The sequence below is a fragment of the Kogia breviceps genome, chromosome 4 (assembly GCF_026419965.1).
Source record: "Kogia breviceps isolate mKogBre1 chromosome 4, mKogBre1 haplotype 1, whole genome shotgun sequence".
Classification (NCBI taxonomy): domain Eukaryota; kingdom Metazoa; phylum Chordata; class Mammalia; order Artiodactyla; family Physeteridae; genus Kogia; species Kogia breviceps.
In genome coordinates this window covers 91658327-91677624 of record NC_081313.1, presented here as the reverse complement: position 1 = coordinate 91677624, position 19298 = coordinate 91658327, and the positions used below count along the sequence as shown (strand labels likewise).

Sequence of the window (19298 nt, the reverse complement as noted above, 5' to 3'; positions counted from 1 at the left end):
TCCAGACCCACGGAAGGAGTAGACACTAGAAAGGGTAGCCACTCTGAGACTCTGTTCTAGTATTCTTAATCTAACCCTAGATTTCCCTATGTGGGTGTGAATAAGTGGGTCTTCATGCTTTTATATGGGGAGACATAAGAAAGACCTCTCAAGTTGCAACTTCTTAAAATCAGCTTTATTGAGGAAAGACTAACATACTCATTTTAAATATACAGTTAAATGAATTTCACATTTATGGTTTTTTTTCTACAGTTATATTTACAAATGTAATTTTCTCTTAAAACTTTTTTTTTAAAATAATAGCCATTCTGACAGGTGTGACGTGATATCTGGTTTTGATTTGTATTTCTGTAATAACTGGTGACGTTGGGCATCTCTTCATGTGCCTGTATGTCTTCTTTGGAGAAATGTCTGTTCAGGTCTTCAGGTCATTTTTTGATTGGGTTGTTTGTTTTTTTGGTACTGAGTCATATGAGCTGTTTATATACTTTGGATATTAATCCCCTGTCAGGTCACATCATTTGCAAATGTTTTCTCCCATTCTGTAGGTTGTCTTTTGTTTTGTCTGTGGTTTCCATTACCATGCAAAAGCTTTTAAGTTGAGTTGGGTTCCGTTTGTTTATTTTTGCTTTTATTTCCTTTGCCTTAGGAGACAGATCCAAAAAAATACTACACTTTATGTCAGAGAGTGTTCTGCCTATATTCTTTTCTAGCATGCTTTCCATATTTATCCCTTTACACAGACTCTTCCATCATTCTTCCAAAATCCAAGGCCTACCTTTAAGTATAACTTATTCAGTCTTTAATAGTTCTTAAGCAAGTAGTTGTTTCTTTCTGTTTTCCCTCAGTATTTTATGCATTCTTCTTACTAAGTGCTCATGATATCTCAGTGCAATTATTTGTTTTTTTATGCCTTTCTCCAGCAGAGGTTTTAAGCAGTCTTTTTTTCTACTCTGAGCTCCCGGAGAACTTGGTCTGTACGATATTTACAGTTAGTTTTGTGGTAACTTAGAGCATTTCGTCATCAGTGGAGCTTTCTACCAATCAATTTATATTTAACTGAATGTAGTTTCATGCCTTTTGATTTGTGAAAGAATTTTACTCTTCGAATTTCTGCAGTGTTCAGTTACTTCCACGTTGTACTTTAACTGTCTTTTGCAACAATCTTTTTTCCTTCAGTGTTTCTCTAAACTCTACTTAAGTTTATAGGTAAAAATATTCATTTTGAGCAGTTATAATGTTCACACTTTTAATGATATATTTAGCTGTTTACCCTAAAGACAGTTCATTTGGAGTACCTTAACATGAAGTTAGCTGTATTTATCTATAATCTAAATTATACTGTCTATAATTTGCTTAATTTCTAGGGTTCAACTGCACGAATAGATCACGAAACAGCCAGTGTTTTGAGTTCTAGCAGCACACATTCTGCTCCTCGAAGGCTGACAAGTCATCTGGGAACCAAGGTAATAGATTATAAGCACTGAGCACTCCCTGTGACTTCTGCCTCTGTGCCTTGCCTGCAGTGGCACACATCTCCACTTCCCATCTCCACTGAAAAATGACTGTCAGAGTCCTAACCAGCCTTCAGAAATCTTCTTGGGCTTTCCTTCTTTACAAAACATTTTCTGATTTCCAGAGTCCTCTCACCTCCCCATGCAATCTGTCTACCTCCTTTGAATCACTACAGTTGGAGCATAGGGACTGTTTTTTATCCTTTGCAGCATCTAGCACAGAATCTGCACATAATGAGTGTTTAATAAATACTTAGTGGATGGAAAAATTATTGAAATTGAATGTTATCCACTGCTGATACGTGAGTTTTCTTAGGGTCTCTTAGATGTTAATAAATATTTTGGGGGACTTGAGAATAGTATGTTTGAAAAGAAAATAATTATTTTATTATTGTTAAAGCCAGAGGCTTTACTATTATATGAACAAAGCTGAAATTCTAATATTACTAAGCAGTATATTTTCAGTTAAATCTAAATAATTCCACTAGTTTTCACAGCATACTCTACATAGTCTTTCTTTACTTTAATAATATAATGGCTCTTAGGAAAAGCATTACTGAAATAACTAATGTCGATTTAAAAAATGAATTTTAGAGTATCAATGGTATTGTTAATATGAAACTTAATCATTTTAATAACTCACAATAGTTACTACTTGGGACCGCTAGGATGCCAGTAACTGCTGGGAGTTGTATGTTTATTATCTCGTCTTCTCGAAAACCCTTTGAGGTATTCTTGCCCCTCTTTTTAAAATGAGAATACTGAAGCCAAAAAAAGATTCAGACAGCTGTCGTGTAAATAAACTGGAATTCAACCCCAGATCTGTCCAACATCAACAAGTAGTTTTCACTATAAAGAAAATGTCTAATATTCAGCAGTACTATTGCATGAAAACTGGCAGCTAGAATACCATTTCCTTTTGAAGTGATTTATGCATGATAATATTAAGACCTTACTACATTTTTGAATGCCAGTTACTGTGCTATACATGTGTTATTTTATTTAATCTTCACAAAGGAAACCCTATTAGGTACATTTCTCCATTTTGCAGCTGAGACAACTGGGCCTCAGAGAATTCAAATAACTTGGTCGTGTCACACAACTCACTTGTAAATAGTGGAGTCAGAATTTGAAAGACTATTTATCCACAGTTCTGTACTGCCTTCCTAATAAAACTTTCATATCTAAGAGTAGTGTGTGTTTACACATTTAGAGTGGAGTTTCTCAGCCTCAGCATTATTGGCTGGGGATAATTCCTCATTACATTGTAGGATGTTTAGCAGCATCCCTGGTCTTTACTTACTAGATACCTGAAGCTTTTCCTCCCGAAGTTGTGACCACCAAAAATGTCTCCAGGACGTTGCCAAAAGTGTCTCAGGGTGGATAAAATTGCCCCTGGTTAAGAACCACTAATTTACAGATATACATTTATGTAATAGCCTCTACTTTTATGCAGTAGCTCTCACTTTAAAATGAGGTTGATCACAGTGCAGGAAAACTGGGTACTGTTTCCTATTTCTAATCTGCTTCTAAGTAATTCTTAGAATTTATGGTCAGGGAGTAATTGATGCTTACCAGCTACTTTAAAAAAAAAAAAATTGAATAAGAATCCTGGCTTTGTATCCCTGTATGATCAGAGCATTCTTCTTTTTATAACAAAATATTTTTACATGTATAAGGTAGAAATCCTAACTTTAACAATATTATACAGTAAGTCCCCTACATATGAACCTTTAAGTTGCGAACTTTCAAAGACGAGAATGTACTGTAAACCTATTACAGTATAGTACTAAACACCGATTGTGTTAGTTGGGTCCCTGGGCTAGCTTTGTTGGACTTATGAACAAATTGGACTTGTGAACATGCTCTCAGAATGGAATTCGTTCATATGTAGGGGACCTACTGTAATTATAATCTGTTGAGGGTTAGCAATTGCTGAGAGATAGTACTTAGTAAATAATAATTGCTGAAAAATATTTTCTCTTTATTGATTGTGGTTGTAGATTTTAAAATTTAAAGTTTTAAAATTGTGTAAAGAATTTAGATAAACCGCATTTCTGACTCTGCGTGTGTGTTGGTGGGGGTGGGTGGGGGTGGTGCGTGGGGGGGGGAGATGTGAGAGAGAGAGAGGTAAATCAGTTGATGGTCATTCATCATAATCAGTGGATTATCACCAGCTGATCCAGACAAACAGCAATTTAGGTTTATGCAAGAACCTACTTTCTCTTTTTCAACACTGTGTACTACCACTACTAATATTTACTCATAAACCAGTTGGTATGATTATATTATATGGATTTTGAAATAACGCTCATTACTTCATCCTGGAAAGGGGTTTTTGTTTTTAATGAGTTACAATAAATATCCCATTCATCACTTCATTGGTGTTGACTTTTGGATATTAAAGTCATAATTTTGTTTCTAAACTCATTTGGCCCACAGGTGGAAATGGTGTATTCATTGTTGTCAATGCTTGGTACTCATGATAAGGATGATATGTCGCGAACTTTGCTAGCTATGTCTAGCTCCCAAGACAGCTGTATATCCATGCGACAGTCTGGATGTCTTCCTCTCCTCATCCAGCTTTTACATGGCAATGACAAAGACTCTGTGTTGTTGGGAAATTCCCGGGGCAGTAAAGAGGCTCGGGCCAGGGCCAGTGCAGCACTCCACAACATCATTCACTCACAGCCTGATGACAAGAGAGGCAGGCGTGAAATCCGAGTCCTTCATCTTTTGGAACAGATACGAGCTTACTGTGAAACCTGTTGGGAGTGGCAGGAAGCCCATGAACAAGGCATGGACCAGGACAAAAATCCAAGTATGTTCCGTATGGTGCATGTTACAAAGCAAATGTAAAAAATTTTGAAATGAAAACTTTAAATTAGGATGATGTCTTTATGAATAGGCCTGGGAAATTCATATTAGCCATCTACACTGCTAACATAATTTAAAGCTTAATTTCTCTATTTCTCTAGAAAAAATTAGCAAAGGAAAATGTTTTGTGTACTACAGTGCAACCACAAAAGAACAGAAAATCAAGACAGAGTCATAGCATAGCAGATCTAGAAAGAACTTGAGCAATTATGTCCTCCATCTCTTGAGATTAAACTCAAGAAAGTGACTTTACATAAATTCCTTTAGCTGTTAGTGACCAACCCGTAATCTCTTACATTTGCATATCACTCTACTCAGTGGATACAGAGCTGTGTTATATATGTTATTTGATCCTTACAACAACCTTGTGAAGTAGGAAGGGAAGATATCATCTCCATTTTACAGATGAAGAAACTGAGGCTCAGAGAGGCTAAAAGACTTGCCTGTGGCCTCACAGCTAGTGGGTGGTGGAGCCAGGATCAGAGGTCAGATCTCCTGACTCTCAGCCCAGTGCTCTTCCTACTGCATCATCCTGCTTCAGGCCATGGGGCCCCAGTTGCTGGGGTGATCAGCCTCCCAGCTCTTTGCTCAGGGAGAAACCCTTGGCCACCAGCCCCTCTCCCTCAGGAGCAGGGAACATGGGAGTTGGGACCTTTGGGGACATAACTTACTTCATTCCTGTAGCAAGAACCAAAAGCAGTAAGTATATAAGGTAAGACCTTCCTTTCACCTGATAAGAACACACACATGCGCACACACACATGACAAAGGACTATTGTATCAGTATCTTGATTTCGGGAGTAGGAGAAAGAGTGATGATGAGAACATGATCTATAAAGACTTAGCAGATTTTTTTTAGGTAGGTATAAAAGTGAATTTATTTAAAATTTAAAAGTTTTCAAGAATAGAGTACAGCAGAAATGTCCTTTATATATATTTGTCCTAGGGATGAGGAGAACTATAAGATGCTTTACTGGAAGAACATTGTCTTTCTGGATTGTTTTCTTTGTCCACAATTATATAATGACTCGCATTTTGTGCTCTTAATACCTATTCTCAGAAAAGTTAAATAGAATAAATATTATTACTTCTGAAAAATAGACTTGCTTTTTAAATTTTTATTTCAAGTAACAGTTTTGAAACTTTGTGCGTAGTATTAAATGTGCAGGTACATTTTCTTGGACACCTTGTCTTTAAATTTTTGTTTACTATCTGGTATCTGTATAGTAAGCTTTCTATACTAGGCTTATACTAGGTTTCTGTATTACATTTGTATACAGCCACATGCCTTTAAGTTTAAATAGAGATTGTAAATAAAAAGTTTTATACCAAAATGTTTTTATTATTTCATATAGCCAATATAATTTTTAAGTTATTATTTGAATTATAGCATAAACCTGCGTGGGACTTAGTCCAGCAGACTTGGTCAAAGGCTGATGAGAGGTAGACATTTTCATGGAACCAAGAAAAACCTGTATGTTTTCCTTTCCATGTGTGTAGTATTTATTCATCTCTTTAGCAAATACTTGTTGATTCACTAAACTGATATGCATTAGGGATGTATTAGTGAGCCCTGAGTATTTTTTAAGTATAATAAACGTCACTTCTTTTGAGGAAACAAAGCATTATGGTTTATGTCAATTTTATCTTTCAGTGCCAGCTCCTGTTGAACATCAAATCTGTCCTGCTGTGTGTGTTCTAATGAAACTTTCGTTTGATGAGGAGCATAGACACGCAATGAATGAACTTGGTAAGACAAAATGTTTCTTAATGCCATAGAAGAATACTAAAGATTTTTCATCACTGTTGAATTAGGATGTAAGGCCACTAACTTTTATTACCATCTGCTTCCTCCTTGTAGCAAATGACTATACTCTGGTTTCCAGGGGAGACAATGTCCTAAGTGGCAGAAACTACTACCCTTGTAACCTAACTTGGATTTTTAAAATCTTAGCCAAAGGTCGGAAAAAATACTAAATGGTCCATTCTTGCCCCTATTGTCAAGGTAGACCCTGGGTGACAGTTGATGGGGAGGGTAATTTGAATTGTTTTGAGACGTGGGGCTATGTAATTATTCTTGAACTCAGTCACTTCTGAAAGACATCAGAAGGAATTATTATTAAGATTCTCATTTATCTTCATGGTTATCTGTACTTTACTGGATTTTCATGATAAGCAGCGTGGTATCTCTGAAACTGATTAATACAGAAAAGCATTATGCTCTGATTTATGTTGGAAACATTCCATTAATTGTGGAAGGATTACTCTTAGGTATGTGTTCTCACATACTCTGAACCTTATATAACCTGCATTTGTGCCCCCCCATTTTTCATGTAATGGTTTTTCTTTGATTTCTAGGTTCATTTTGCACATGTGGTATTTATAAGTTGCATCATGCTGAGCCATCTCATGTGAACTGGATCGCTCTAGTCGTGCCACAAGCAAGAACCATACACTGAGTTTCCATCTTAGTGTAGCTGTGCCCTTGCTTTTTGTGCCGTTTATGTTACATTTCATTCAAGCCCCCACTTTGTATTCCTGCCACCCCTCATCATTGTCATTCATCACTTATCTTAAAAGTGACAGAGTCATGACACTCTTAAACACAACCTGAACGGCCAAAAATGAGTGTTGTCTCCTTCAGAGTCATCACTTCGGGAGGCTGTGTACTTTGTGATTTCCGCCTGCCCTCCAGCCATGCTTTTCTTCCCACAGGCCCTAGCAGTCGGCCCACTTGATTCTCTTTCCTTCCCCCATGCCCCCAGCCTCCTGTGAAACTGAGTATGAGCTTATGAGTTCTCCCCTCCCCAGTACTGTCTCAGCATTGGTGAAATTTTAAGTTTGGGTGTGTTTTTTTTAACGCTAGTAATAATGGGGAAAATAATGAATAAACGGGAAAACTAATCCAATTTTAAGCTCCCACAAACGTTTTTTGTAAATGTTCCTGTGTTCCAATGAACTATAGACTAGGACTGACACATTAATCATCTGAATTTCCAAGTAAAATCTAGACTCAGTATTTGTTCCTCTTCCTTCTTCAGGTAGGAAGGCTACCCGGGGCATTTCATCACAGGAGCTAGGGCAGGGGCTTTCAGGTGAGGAGCAGGATGGGGCCTCTGGGGGTGTGACTGCTGGGGATATAGCCACAGGGGATTACCACCTTCTCACTTCTAGCCTCTGAATTTGCATTGGAGCAAAAGAAGGATCAAGGTGTGTGGACCGTGGGGAGATGGATTAAGACAGCACAAGGGATCTGACAGTGAGGAATAAGGAGGAAACAAGTCCCAAGTGGATGAAGGGAAATTTCTAAGCCCAGTCAGCTAGGACTGTCATTTGTACATAGAAGAAAATTCTACAACTGTTAGGGTCATTTAAGTTTGCACCTATTAGTATTGCAAGTTTTAGACCATAGTATCAGTAATGTATACATTTATTAATTCCCAGCTCTGTCCCAGAAACTGTGCTAGACATTAGGTATAAAAAAGATTAAGACGTGGTCCTGACTTTCAAGAAATTCATAGTTAATTTGCATTAGTGTTTCCCAAACTAGATCATAATGATCACCAGAGGCAGTTGTCAAACCGTGTATTTCTCTGGCCCGTGCGTGGTAAGCAAGTGTAGTAAAGTAGAATCTCCGGAGAAGGGAACCTAGGAATCAAATCTAATAAGTGGCCCAGGTGATTCTTATGATCGGGAAATTTTGTGAAACACCAATATATAGAATATTGATGCTGAGCCCCTAATATTTATTTTAGAATGAGGCGTTTCATGCTAATGGTGACTATCTAAACCAAGTAAAAGAAAAGTAATATACTTTTTAAAAATTAAGTATCATCTTTCTTTTATCTCTTTTTGATAACTTTAAATTAAGGATTTTGTTAAATGTCACCTGAAGCCATTGATCCTCTTCTATCTGTAAGGTTATGAGATACCATATGAGATAGTATTTGGTTCATCTGGACCACTATTCTCTAACATAGACACCAAGAAAATGTGGAAGGATGTGTTCATGACCTTTGCATTACCTTGAAACATCCTAATATTTCTTAGGGCAACCTATTTTTTATTGTATTGGTCATGAATTCACATCATATTTTTGTGAAACCATTTATAGTTTTAATGTATAGATTCTTTGCCTTAAAATTCACTGAAAGTTTTCTTTTTACCTGCCTGAAATCATAAAGGGCTCTCTCTTTTATCTGATATGCTAAATTTTATTGAATGTCCTTTTTTCATTAGCCACGTTCTTCATGGTTTTATTGGCATTGACCAAATCCTTCTTTAATCTTTGTTTTCAGAATCAAGTCCTAAGATTTTTGGTTTTTCCATACAGAAGTAGTCAAGTGCCTCCTTGGGATTTTCTTTAGATCATTTCACCTTTCTTAGAGCAGTATCACAGATACTGCTGTGCCAGGCAGAATTTTATGTAGGCACGAAGCATAGTATGTTTTGTTTTGGCTTTGATCGTCTGCTTTATAATCCTCAACATTTTGGTGATCTCCTCAGTACACAAGGCCACTGTCTTCAGGTCAACAGTGAGTCCCAGATCTGTCTCCTGGGTCAAAACTCTCAGTTCTTTTACTGGTGGTTCCTTCTTCTTTACCGAAGTAATAAATAGTGGAATTTTTTTGAAGCTCTCTCCTAGGCTTTCTTCCACTCTCCCTAGGCAGTATCCTCTACTCCATGGCTTCAATTACAGTGCTTTTCAAATTTACAGCTTAATCCAAGTTCTCTCTCCTGAGATTTACACACATTTTTCAAACTGCTTATTCGACATCTTCACCTAGATGATTTTTCAGACATTTCTGACTCAGCTGACAGAAACTGAGTTTGTTTGTCTCCTCCATCCCCCAATCTCCGTCTCTTCCAGGGTTCCTTTTCTCAGAAAATGGCATTCCAGTCAACCCACTTGCTGAAGCCAGAATCTTAGAAGACATCCATGAGTCTATTCCTTATCCCCTATATCTCATAAATGATTTAATTCTGGTTCTTAAATATATCTCAAATCACTGCTCTTCTTTTTATCCCCACCCCAAGCAAGCCTCTATCATCTCCCCTGTTCTCCCATAGTTTGTCTTACTTGTCCCCCCACTTCCAATCATAATCCATTCTGCAGCCTACAGTCATAGGAATCTGTTTAGAACATATATCTGATTATTCCTTCCCCTGCCTTAAATCCTTGGTGAGGCACACAAAGTCTTGCGTAATCTGGCCTCTACCCATTTTTGTAGCCTTACCTGTGACCCTCTCCTTGTTGCTGTATATTTCAGGCCCAGCAGTCCTTGCACATGCTGTTTCATCTGCCAGAAATGCTTCCTTATTGTTTCTGCCCCACCCTTTGTAGATATTCATTCATCCTTTAAGTCTCAAGTTAAACATTATTTCCTCAGCCATTTTCTTGATCCTCCCAGTGTAGGTTAAGTTCACCTGTTATCTTGCCCTGTGCTTCTACACAATCCAGTACACTTAAATTAGTTGTTCAATGGCTGGCTCTGCTCTAATCTGTAAGCTCCATAAAGACATTGGCTGTTTTTTTCATTGGCTGTTTATCTTCCCATCATCATGGGTGGATGGAGAAAAATCTTCCTAAGTATGGTTTGGATTTTCCTTAACCAAATTAATTTTTACTTACCTATATTCAAACTCATCTGTCATTGGTGCTAGTTATAAAGATTTACACAAATGTTCCAAGAGTTAAATCCCCTAGCCTGGCATTCTTGACCCAAGATAGAACTTGGTCTATTTTTCAGACTTGCTGATTCATCTACATACTGACCCTTCTAGAGCATTTACAAAAATGTACCGATCCTCTTTCAGATTAATGACCTGATCGTTTAGACTTACAGTATCCAAGAATTGCCTGTTTATATTCATCTTCTCTTTTTCTGTCTAAGTCACTTCTCTGACAAAAGAATATCTCCAGTCCCATGATGATTAATATTGATGATGAATAATATTTTGAATAACCTCCATATGCAGTTTTATTTTTCTTTTTATTTACTCCCTCACCATTTTGCTTCACCTTTTGTCGTTTTGTTTTGTTTTGTCTTTTTACCACCCCTTCCTTTATGTCTTTTCCTTTCCTTTCCCATCATTTTCCTCCTTGCCTTCCTACTGCTAACCACTGGGGGCGTTGTTAAGTATACCCATTGGTGGGAATCAAGGGGAAAGAAAATACTAAATCCTAGTATTGGTATTTGACACTTCATGAGTATCAAAGAAAAGTAAGAATTAAAAAAGTAAAAGTTAAAAATGGTTTTATAGAGCTTAGTAATAAGTTGAATAGGTAATTCTTTTTCATAAAAAAAATAAGCTTTGCTTCATGCACAGTTTCATTTAGAAGTTTTAGTATTCCTGAGGATACTAAAAATTATCTGGGAGATAAAAATATATTAAAGTAATTAGGCCACAGTGTGTGACAATGAAGAGTGTAAAGTCCTAATAATAAAAATAAGTTACCTTTTTCTGCTTACATTCAGGAAGACCTAGTGTTAGAAAATAGCCTTCTTCATCCGTGACAATATACAGTGTATGTGCAGTAAATAGAGTATAATGTTCATTTCACTCAGTAAGGCAAGGTGCTGGAGGGTGGAGAAACTGGCAGAAAATGGAATAGTTGTCACTTGTACTTTATAAGTATATTACACAAGAGTCCTTTATAATATTTTCTGTAGCTTGTAATTCTAAAGACAAAATTAAATTTATATATTCTCATCCTTTGAGATTTTTTCCTAATAATTTATAAACTTGGTACCCATTTGTTTTATTTTAGATTATTATCTTTTTCCTCTTGCCCTTTTTAAATTAGGGGGACTACAGGCCATTGCAGAATTATTGCAAGTGGACTGTGAAATGTATGGACTTACTAATGACCACTACAGTATTACCTTAAGACGATATGCAGGAATGGCTTTGACAAACTTGACTTTTGGAGATGTAGCCAACAAGGTATGTTTTATAAGATCCATTTCTTATGATATCTCTGATGTGAGTTATTTTACTTTCATACGGTCTACTTTTCACTGACTTTCTTTTTGTCACTCTCCTCATTAAACACTGACCAACAAAAACCTGTACTTCATACCTCACTGCATATCCTTACTCATTTGGTTGTCTTATGCCTAAACAAAGGCAAAAGATAGAACACAGTAGTGGATTTATGTAATCACATTTAAAATACTATTCCTGGGAATGATAGCACAAATCTGGAAATCTTGATGATTGGTGCAAGTGTTATACGTGTGTTGGTTCCATCCAAATAAAAGACTTTAAAACCCTTTGCTAGGGCTTCCCTAGTGGCGCAGTGGTTGAGAATCCGCCTGCCGATGCAGGGGACACGGGTTCGTGCCCCGGTCCGGGAAGATCCCACATGCTGCGGAGCGGCTGGGCCCGTGAGCCATGGCCACTGAGCCTGCGCATCCGGAGTCTGTGCTCCGCAATGGGAGAGGCCACAGCGGTGAGAGGCCCGCGTACCACGAAAAACAAACAAGCAAAAAAAACCCTTTGCTTATTGTTTCTTATCATTTATTCACTTTATTTTTCCAGTTTGCCAAGAAAAGAACAAATACCAAAGGATTAGGAGGGTATCTGTCTTTCATTTATATAATCTGGTTCTAGTTCTTTTATGGGTAAAACATTAGTTAGGATTGAAATGAGACGATTGAAACTGGATTTGAAGTTTACTAGTCAAAAATAAAGCATGGCTCCAGGTTGCCCTATTATTGACCCTCTGTAATATTTGATTTTACAGGCTACACTATGCTCTATGAAAGGCTGCATGAGAGCACTTGTGGCCCAACTAAAATCTGAAAGTGAGGACTTACAGCAGGTACTACTTAGAATTTCAAATGTTTTTCCTGGCTATTAGTGGGTTCATACCCTGATTTAGATTAATTTAAGCTGTGGCTCAGTGTTCAGCATCTCATGTTTAAATTGTGGCTACATTAACACCAAAATAGAGGAAAATAATTATATTGTAGGAATTCCTTTTGGCACTATATTAGCATTTAGAAGAAATTTATTTATTAATATATTTCTACTCTTAACATTACAAACAACAAAGCAACTAGTATGAATAACTTTATGAACAAATTTTTCTAAAATTGATTTATTTGCAGGTTATTGCAAGTGTTTTGAGGAATCTGTCTTGGAGAGCAGATGTAAATAGTAAAAAGACTTTGCGTGAAGTTGGAAGTGTGAAAGCATTGATGGAATGTGCTTTAGAAGTGAAAAAGGTACCTTTGAAAACATTTAGTATTTTACAATATGGATTTCATCTTTGGATACTTTTTTGCTGCCGTCTCCCACCCCTGAGGCTCACTAATTTCTGACCCTCTTATCTTGCCTATCCCTAGACTTAGACTGCTCCAAACTCCTGACGTATTAACCCGTAAAAGATTGCACAGGGTAGCCTAGTATAAGTCAGGGTTTTTCAGACTCAGCACTGTTGACATCTTGCACCAGATAAGTCTTTGTTTTGGAGGACTGATCTGTGCCTTGTAGGATGTTTAGCAACATCCCTGGCCTTTGCACAGTAGATGCAATACACCTTCCCCTCAGTCATAACAATCAGAAATATCTCCACATATTACCAGATGTCCTCTATAAAGGAAAAGGGACAGAATCACCCTCAGTTGCCAATCACTGGTGTTAAGTGTTAACTTTTTGCTGCCCAAATCTCAATCTACCTGAGTCCTCAAATTCTGATAGTCACCCTGTCAAGAGGTAATCAGACCCAAAGGTGAGAAATCCCTCAAATAATAATTTGTTTACAAAAGGAAATAATCTCCAGATAGTATATCTACTTCAGAAACTAAGCTAATTTTTTTAATTAAAATTTGAGAGGAACTAAGCAAGTCTTTTTAGCTAATCTGAATTTCCTTTCACCCAACCAGTCCTCCTTGATCCAGAGCCTACATATTTTTCTCTTCAAAATTTCCTTTTCAGAGAAGGAAGAGTCTGGGGATGTTTTGTTTGTTTGCTTATATATTTTTTCTAAATTATTTTATACCTGAAAAACCCAAGAAAATCAACTGAAAATTTGTTAGAAATAAGTATTCAACTAAATAACTGCATATAAAGTTAATATTCAAAGGTGGTCAAAAGGTACAAACTTCCAGTTATAAGATAAATAAGTACTAGGGATGTAATATACAGTATGATAAATCTTATTAACACTGCTGTATCATTATATATGAAAGTTGTTGAGAGTAAATCCTGAGTTCTCATCACAAGGAAAAAAAATTTTTTCTATTTCTTTAATTGTGTGTATGTATGAGATGATAGATGTTCACTAAAGTTATTGTGGTAATCATTTCATGATGTTTATAAGTCAAATCATTATGCTTTATACTTTAAACAGTGTTACATGTCAACTATATCTCAAAACTGGGAAAAAAAGGTAATACTCAAATATACTTAGGGTCTGCATAAAGATATCTTTAAAACACTACCAAATCAGCAGAACACTTGTGCTCACACTGCAGAAAAGAAGATATGTGAATAGCCAATAAGCACTTGAAAAGATACTCAACATTGTTAGTCATCAGGAAAATACAAATTACAACTATGAGATACCATTAAAGATATTATATTGGTTAAAATTTAAAATATTGGCCAAGTGTTGTCAAGGATGTTAAGCAGCTGGAATTCTCATGCACTGCTGGCGGGAATGTTACGTGGCATACAGGCATACCTCACTTTATTGCACTTTGCAGATATTACATTTTTTGTAAATTGAAGGTTTGTGGCAACCTTGCATTAAGCAAGTCTATCGGTGCCATTTTTCCAACAGCATTATTTTTCAGTTAAGGTATGTACATTGTTTTATACATAATGCTATTGGACACTTAATAGACTATAGTATAGTGTAAACATAACTTTTATATGCACACCAAAAAAATAAATAATGTGACTTGGCTTTATTGCAATATTGGCTTTATAGCAATGGTCTGGAACCAAACCCATACTATCTCTGAGGTATGCCTATCCAACTTTAGAGAACATTTGGCAGTGTTTTAAAATTAAACATTTACTTACCATACAACCTGGCCACCCAGGAGAAACAAAAACTTAAATTCACACAAAGACTTACAAATAATCACAGAAAGATTATTTGTGATAGCCAAAAACTAAAAATAACACAAATGTCCATCAATAGGTAAATGGGTAAACAAATTGTGGAATACAATTTGGCTATTAGAAAAAAAAAAAAAAAAAGGGCTTCCCTGGTGGTGAAGTTGTTGAGAGTCTGCCTGCCAATGCAGGGGACACAGGTTCGTGCCCCAGTGTGGGAGGATCCCACATGCCACGGAGCGGCTGGGCCCGTGAGCCATGGCCACTGAGCCTGCGTGTCCGGGGCCTGTGCTCCGCAACGGGAGTGACCACAGCGGTGAGAGGCCTGCGTACCGCAAAAAAAAAAAAAAGAAGAAGAAGAATGACCTATTGATACATTCAATAATCTATAATGACAGGAATTAGAACAGCGGTTGCCTGGGGTTTGGGGTTGGATTACAGGCGGCATGAGGAAAGTGGAGGGGGTGATAAATGTTATCTTGGGACACACACATACATCAAAAATGATCAGATTGCACACTTGAAATATGTACAGTTTATTCTCTAATTATACCTTAATAAAATTATACAAAAAAAATTAGCGCCATGTACACTTTAAGACTCCTTTCTTGGGCTTCCCTGGTGGCGCAGTGGTTGAGAATCCGCCTGCCGATGCAGGGGACACGGGTTCGTGCCCCGGTCCGGGAAGATCCCACATGCCGCGGAGCGGCTGGGCCCGTGAGCCATGGCCGCTGAGCCTGCGTGTCCGGAGCCTGTGCTCCGCAACGGGAGAGGCCACAACAGTGAGAGGCCCGCGTACCACCAAAAAAAAAAAAAAAAAGACTCCTTTCTTATCAAGCTTGTGTGTTTTCAGAAAGATTTAATGTATTTGTAGGTATTATGGGAACTTGTATTGCTGCCGAATAGCTCATTATTTTATTGTCGCTCAAGGACCTCAAAGATCTACATACAAACTAATTGCTACAAACCAAGAAAGTTAGATTAAAAGACACATCCTACTGAGAAGCGTAAGAGAATACCGTAATAAATGGAAAGACATAGCCTGTTCTTGAAAGGAAGAGTAGTAGTTTAAAGATCATTTCTCCCTAAATTCATCTATAAATTTTTAATGCAAGACCAATCTTGGAAAAAGTAGCCCATCAGAAATTTATAATATCCAATTCTGGTTTGGGCCTGCTGTGGTTAGCAGTATTAGCATTTATTTTTTCCCTCTTTTTCTACGTTCAATGCAACCGTCATTCTGAACATTCTTTTCTCTTTTCTAATTTGTCATCTCTTCCTTATCAACTTCACTTACTACTAATGACCACAAGAACCAAAACTACCTTCCATGTTCCGCACGTACTGCATCATTTTACCATCATTCGCTGGCTGTTACTCTTCTACACGGCAGAATCTTTCCTTCACTTGCACTCTGTGCCCTAAGTATGGCTATTTACTCAAAACTGTTAGTCCCTTACTCTTGTCTTCTGTATCTTCTCTACTGGGTGTAGAGAAGTAGGCTTTTTTATGTTTCAGCTATCTGTAAGAAGCCCAATATTTTGAAAATGAAAACAAAAATCCTCTGTTGCTTCTTCTAACTTCTGCAGTGTTCCTCTTTTTCCTATAAGAACCAAAACCCTGAACATGTAGTCACTTGCTTCATTTCTTAACTGGCCATACCTTCTTCAGTCCTTTCTAATATTGCTTCTAACAAAATCTAGACTTACAGATTAACTAGGGTATTTCTTTTCTAACTACACCTGTGTTTGATACTTTTTGATCACATTCTTTACTGAATCTCTTCCCTTTGTTTTTACCACCTGTACTTCCAACATCTAATCATTTCTCCTTGTCTCCTTTAACTATAAAGCTGCTTTGAAACAAGACCCTTGGCCCTCTACATGTAGTCTTGAAGAGAGCAACTTCTATTTTCCTACCTTCAACTCTCAACCTCTAGGTCAGTTGTAAGTTTAGCTCACTTCTCTAAACTCTTGCCATTTTTTTCTGTTCTCAGGAAACTTTGAATGTCCCACCTTTACCTCATTCACAATATAATTAAAATTGAGCTCTTAGCCTTTTCACATCTTCAGTGGTGAAAGTACTTCTTCCCTGCTTCCTGATAAGTAGTATCTAAACCTGTTTCTACATTGTTTTATTCATTTAATACCTTGATGAAGAGAATACAATGGCTAGTTCCTTATTGGGTTAGGCCCAAAATGTTTGCCATGACATTCAGGGCCTTCTTTTACCTCTCTGACCTTACTTCCCACAATGCCCCAGCATGGACTTTGACTTCCTCTGTGTCTTCTTTCTGTTCTTTAGTCCTCCCTTGCTTATTTCCACTGCCATGCCTTTCCTCCTTCTACTTTCCCTGCCTTCTCTCTGAATGTACATGTCTTTTTTTCTGGTCTCCCCTGTGAAATATTTTACTTATTTAATTAAATTCAGATGGCAATAATCTTTCCATTAGAGCCCTTGGTTTCAAGTATGGTTTTGCATTCTTTTTTCCCCAGAGTAAACAGCACCTTCAAAGAAGTATCAGTTGCTATGTTTTCTGGAGTGCCTTTAATTGTGATAGGCACAGAGTAGATCTCTAATGAATGTTTGTTTGTTCCCTGATTGATTTGTAGTAAGAAGAAAGACTGACATCAGGATCATGGCAAGTTTTGACCAAATATCTTTAATTGTATACTCAGAGTATTTTCTGTGGCATTTATAATCTGTCAGTTTACTGTGATACTGTATACCAGGGAGTTCTGGTTTTTCAATTACTTTGTTTCTTCGGGGATTTTAAGAAATTGGAGTTTTTCTAGTATGCTTTCTTTTTAATAAGTTACATTGTTACTTTTGAATCAGGCACACATAAATATATATGTGTGTTTTTATACAAAAAAGATTGCACATACTCCTCTGCAACTTGCTCTTTTCATTTAATGATACATCTAGATATCTTTCCATATCAGCATGTAGAGGGTTTTTTCTAGCTTCTGTTGTCCTGAAAATGCTATCTTTTCAGAATGCCCATCAGTTCTGTTTCATATTCTAATATAAGCTCTTGTGAGATATGCGTGCACCATCTAAACACTTAGAATAAAGTTCATGAAGGTCATTATTTTAATATTGTGTTCTGCTTGTTTCATGGGGATATCACTGTCTTAAGTTTGATTTGGTATTTTATGAAAGTTTTTCTAAAAGAGGAGTTCCTAATACTTCACCAGTGAAGAATGGGCAGCAGGGAAGATTTAAAGAGGAAAAAAAAAAAAAGCTTCCTCATAAACATAGACGTTATAAGAAGGAAATTCCAACTCTAAGTAGATGACACATATTCTGTTTCTTGATAGGAATCAACCCTCAAAAGCGTATTGAGTGCCTTATGGAATTTGTCAGCACACTGCACTGAGAATAAAGCTGATATATGTGCCGTAGATGGTGCGCTTGCGTTTTTGGTTGGCACTCTCACTTACCGGAGCCAGACAAATACTTTAGCTATTATCGAAAGTGGAGGTGGAATATTACGGAATGTGTCCAGCTTGATAGCTACGAATGAGGACCACAGGTAAATACAGGGTTTTATATTACTTTTAAATGAAATTGTAAGATTCATACTCTCAGAAAGACTCAACTGTGATAAGCAGTGTTTTGTGTAATTATGCAAGGTCTAAGCCAAATTACATTTATGACAATGAAAATATAACTTAATTCCTGACTTATTCATTAACACTTATTCTAATAAAAGTTCATAGTATCATAAAGATGTCTAGAAATAAATGATACTTGAGAGGTATAACCCATGTGTAGAAGAAAAAATGAAAGTCATAAATATTACAGAGAAGAAAATCCTTTCCTATATGTTAGTATGGCTTAAATGAGTATGAGGTTTATAAAAAACAAAACCTTGTGGTTATGATCCAGAGAGTACAATGGTTCACATTTTTCTAGTGGTGCCATAACATCAATAATCATCATATTTTTCAGCCAACCACCATTCATCCAATCTGTTAGAGCTGTGAAACCTAAGAGAGCTCCTCAGGTACAAGGCACATATTTTCAGAACTTGAGCTCTGTATTATCTCAGCAAAAATATGGGTATCTTTCACAGCATATTTATTTTATCCTGTATTGTTCCTCTCTCATTTTCAAAAAGACTATGAGGTACCTTTAATAAAAGGGCTTTGAAAAGAACGTAAACATCTTTTCTTTAAGTTTTTGATGCACCAGCTACAAGCCTTATAGCCCTTTCTTCTGTTCATAGAAGACCTCTTAGACTCAGTTAAGCACTCCGGTGTCTACTGGACTGCTAGAGAGCCACCATGGTAAAGCTTACTGCACCAGTGCCAACTGTGCTGTTATTAAACTTCATTTTACCATCCCTTAAACAAGCCATAGCTCTTTCAGATCCTAATATTCATTATGCTCTTAACTCTTGTTTTTATAGTTAATGTTCTGAAAACTTTTCTTTCACTTTATTTTTAGAAATAACGACTACATACAATTTGCCCGAGAACACTTGTAAGGGGGAATGGCAGTATTACAAAATCAAACCAGAGGCAGAAAGATTATCTAAAAGTCATTCTGCTGACCTAGGAGCTTACAGTGTGCTCCCTGACTTTGTTAAGATCTATTGTCAATCAGTTTCTTCTGTCTACCTCTTCTGAGATGTCTCAGTTTGTTGACATTGTGGTACCCATCCAGAGATTAAATTACCACAGCCCCTGTTCAGCTTAAGATTTCATAATACATCTGTACTCCTCAAACTGAGAAACTCCGTCACTATGTAAATAAAGTAAATATATCTACTCAAGAAAAAGTGTTTAAAGCTAATGGGTCAGGAATAGGAAATGCAGAATTGAT

The 19298-nt window shown here is 36.9% G+C and overlaps 1 protein-coding gene across 19 annotated transcripts in view; it reads left to right on the top strand.

Annotated features, from left to right (window-relative positions):
- The window catches only part of APC (APC regulator of WNT signaling pathway), a 152299-nt gene that overhangs the window by 125239 nt on the left and 7762 nt on the right, over positions 1–19298 (top strand). For 6 of the 19 annotated variants that reach the window (XM_059062165.2, XM_059062163.2, XM_067031449.1 and 3 more), the window contains 8 exons: positions 1368–1466; positions 3957–4335; positions 6046–6141; positions 7433–7486; positions 11200–11339; positions 12142–12219; positions 12509–12625; positions 17789–18003. In XM_059062165.2, coding sequence (XP_058918148.1) covers positions 1368–1466; positions 3957–4335; positions 6046–6141; positions 7433–7486; positions 11200–11339; positions 12142–12219; positions 12509–12625; positions 17789–18003 — 1178 coding nt within the window. The remainder of the gene's footprint in view (positions 1–1367; positions 1467–3956; positions 4336–6045; positions 6142–7432; positions 7487–11199; positions 11340–12141; positions 12220–12508; positions 12626–17788; positions 18004–19298) is intronic. The other 13 variants (XM_067031441.1, XM_059062167.2, XM_067031440.1 and 10 more) reach the window with 3 other exon arrangements.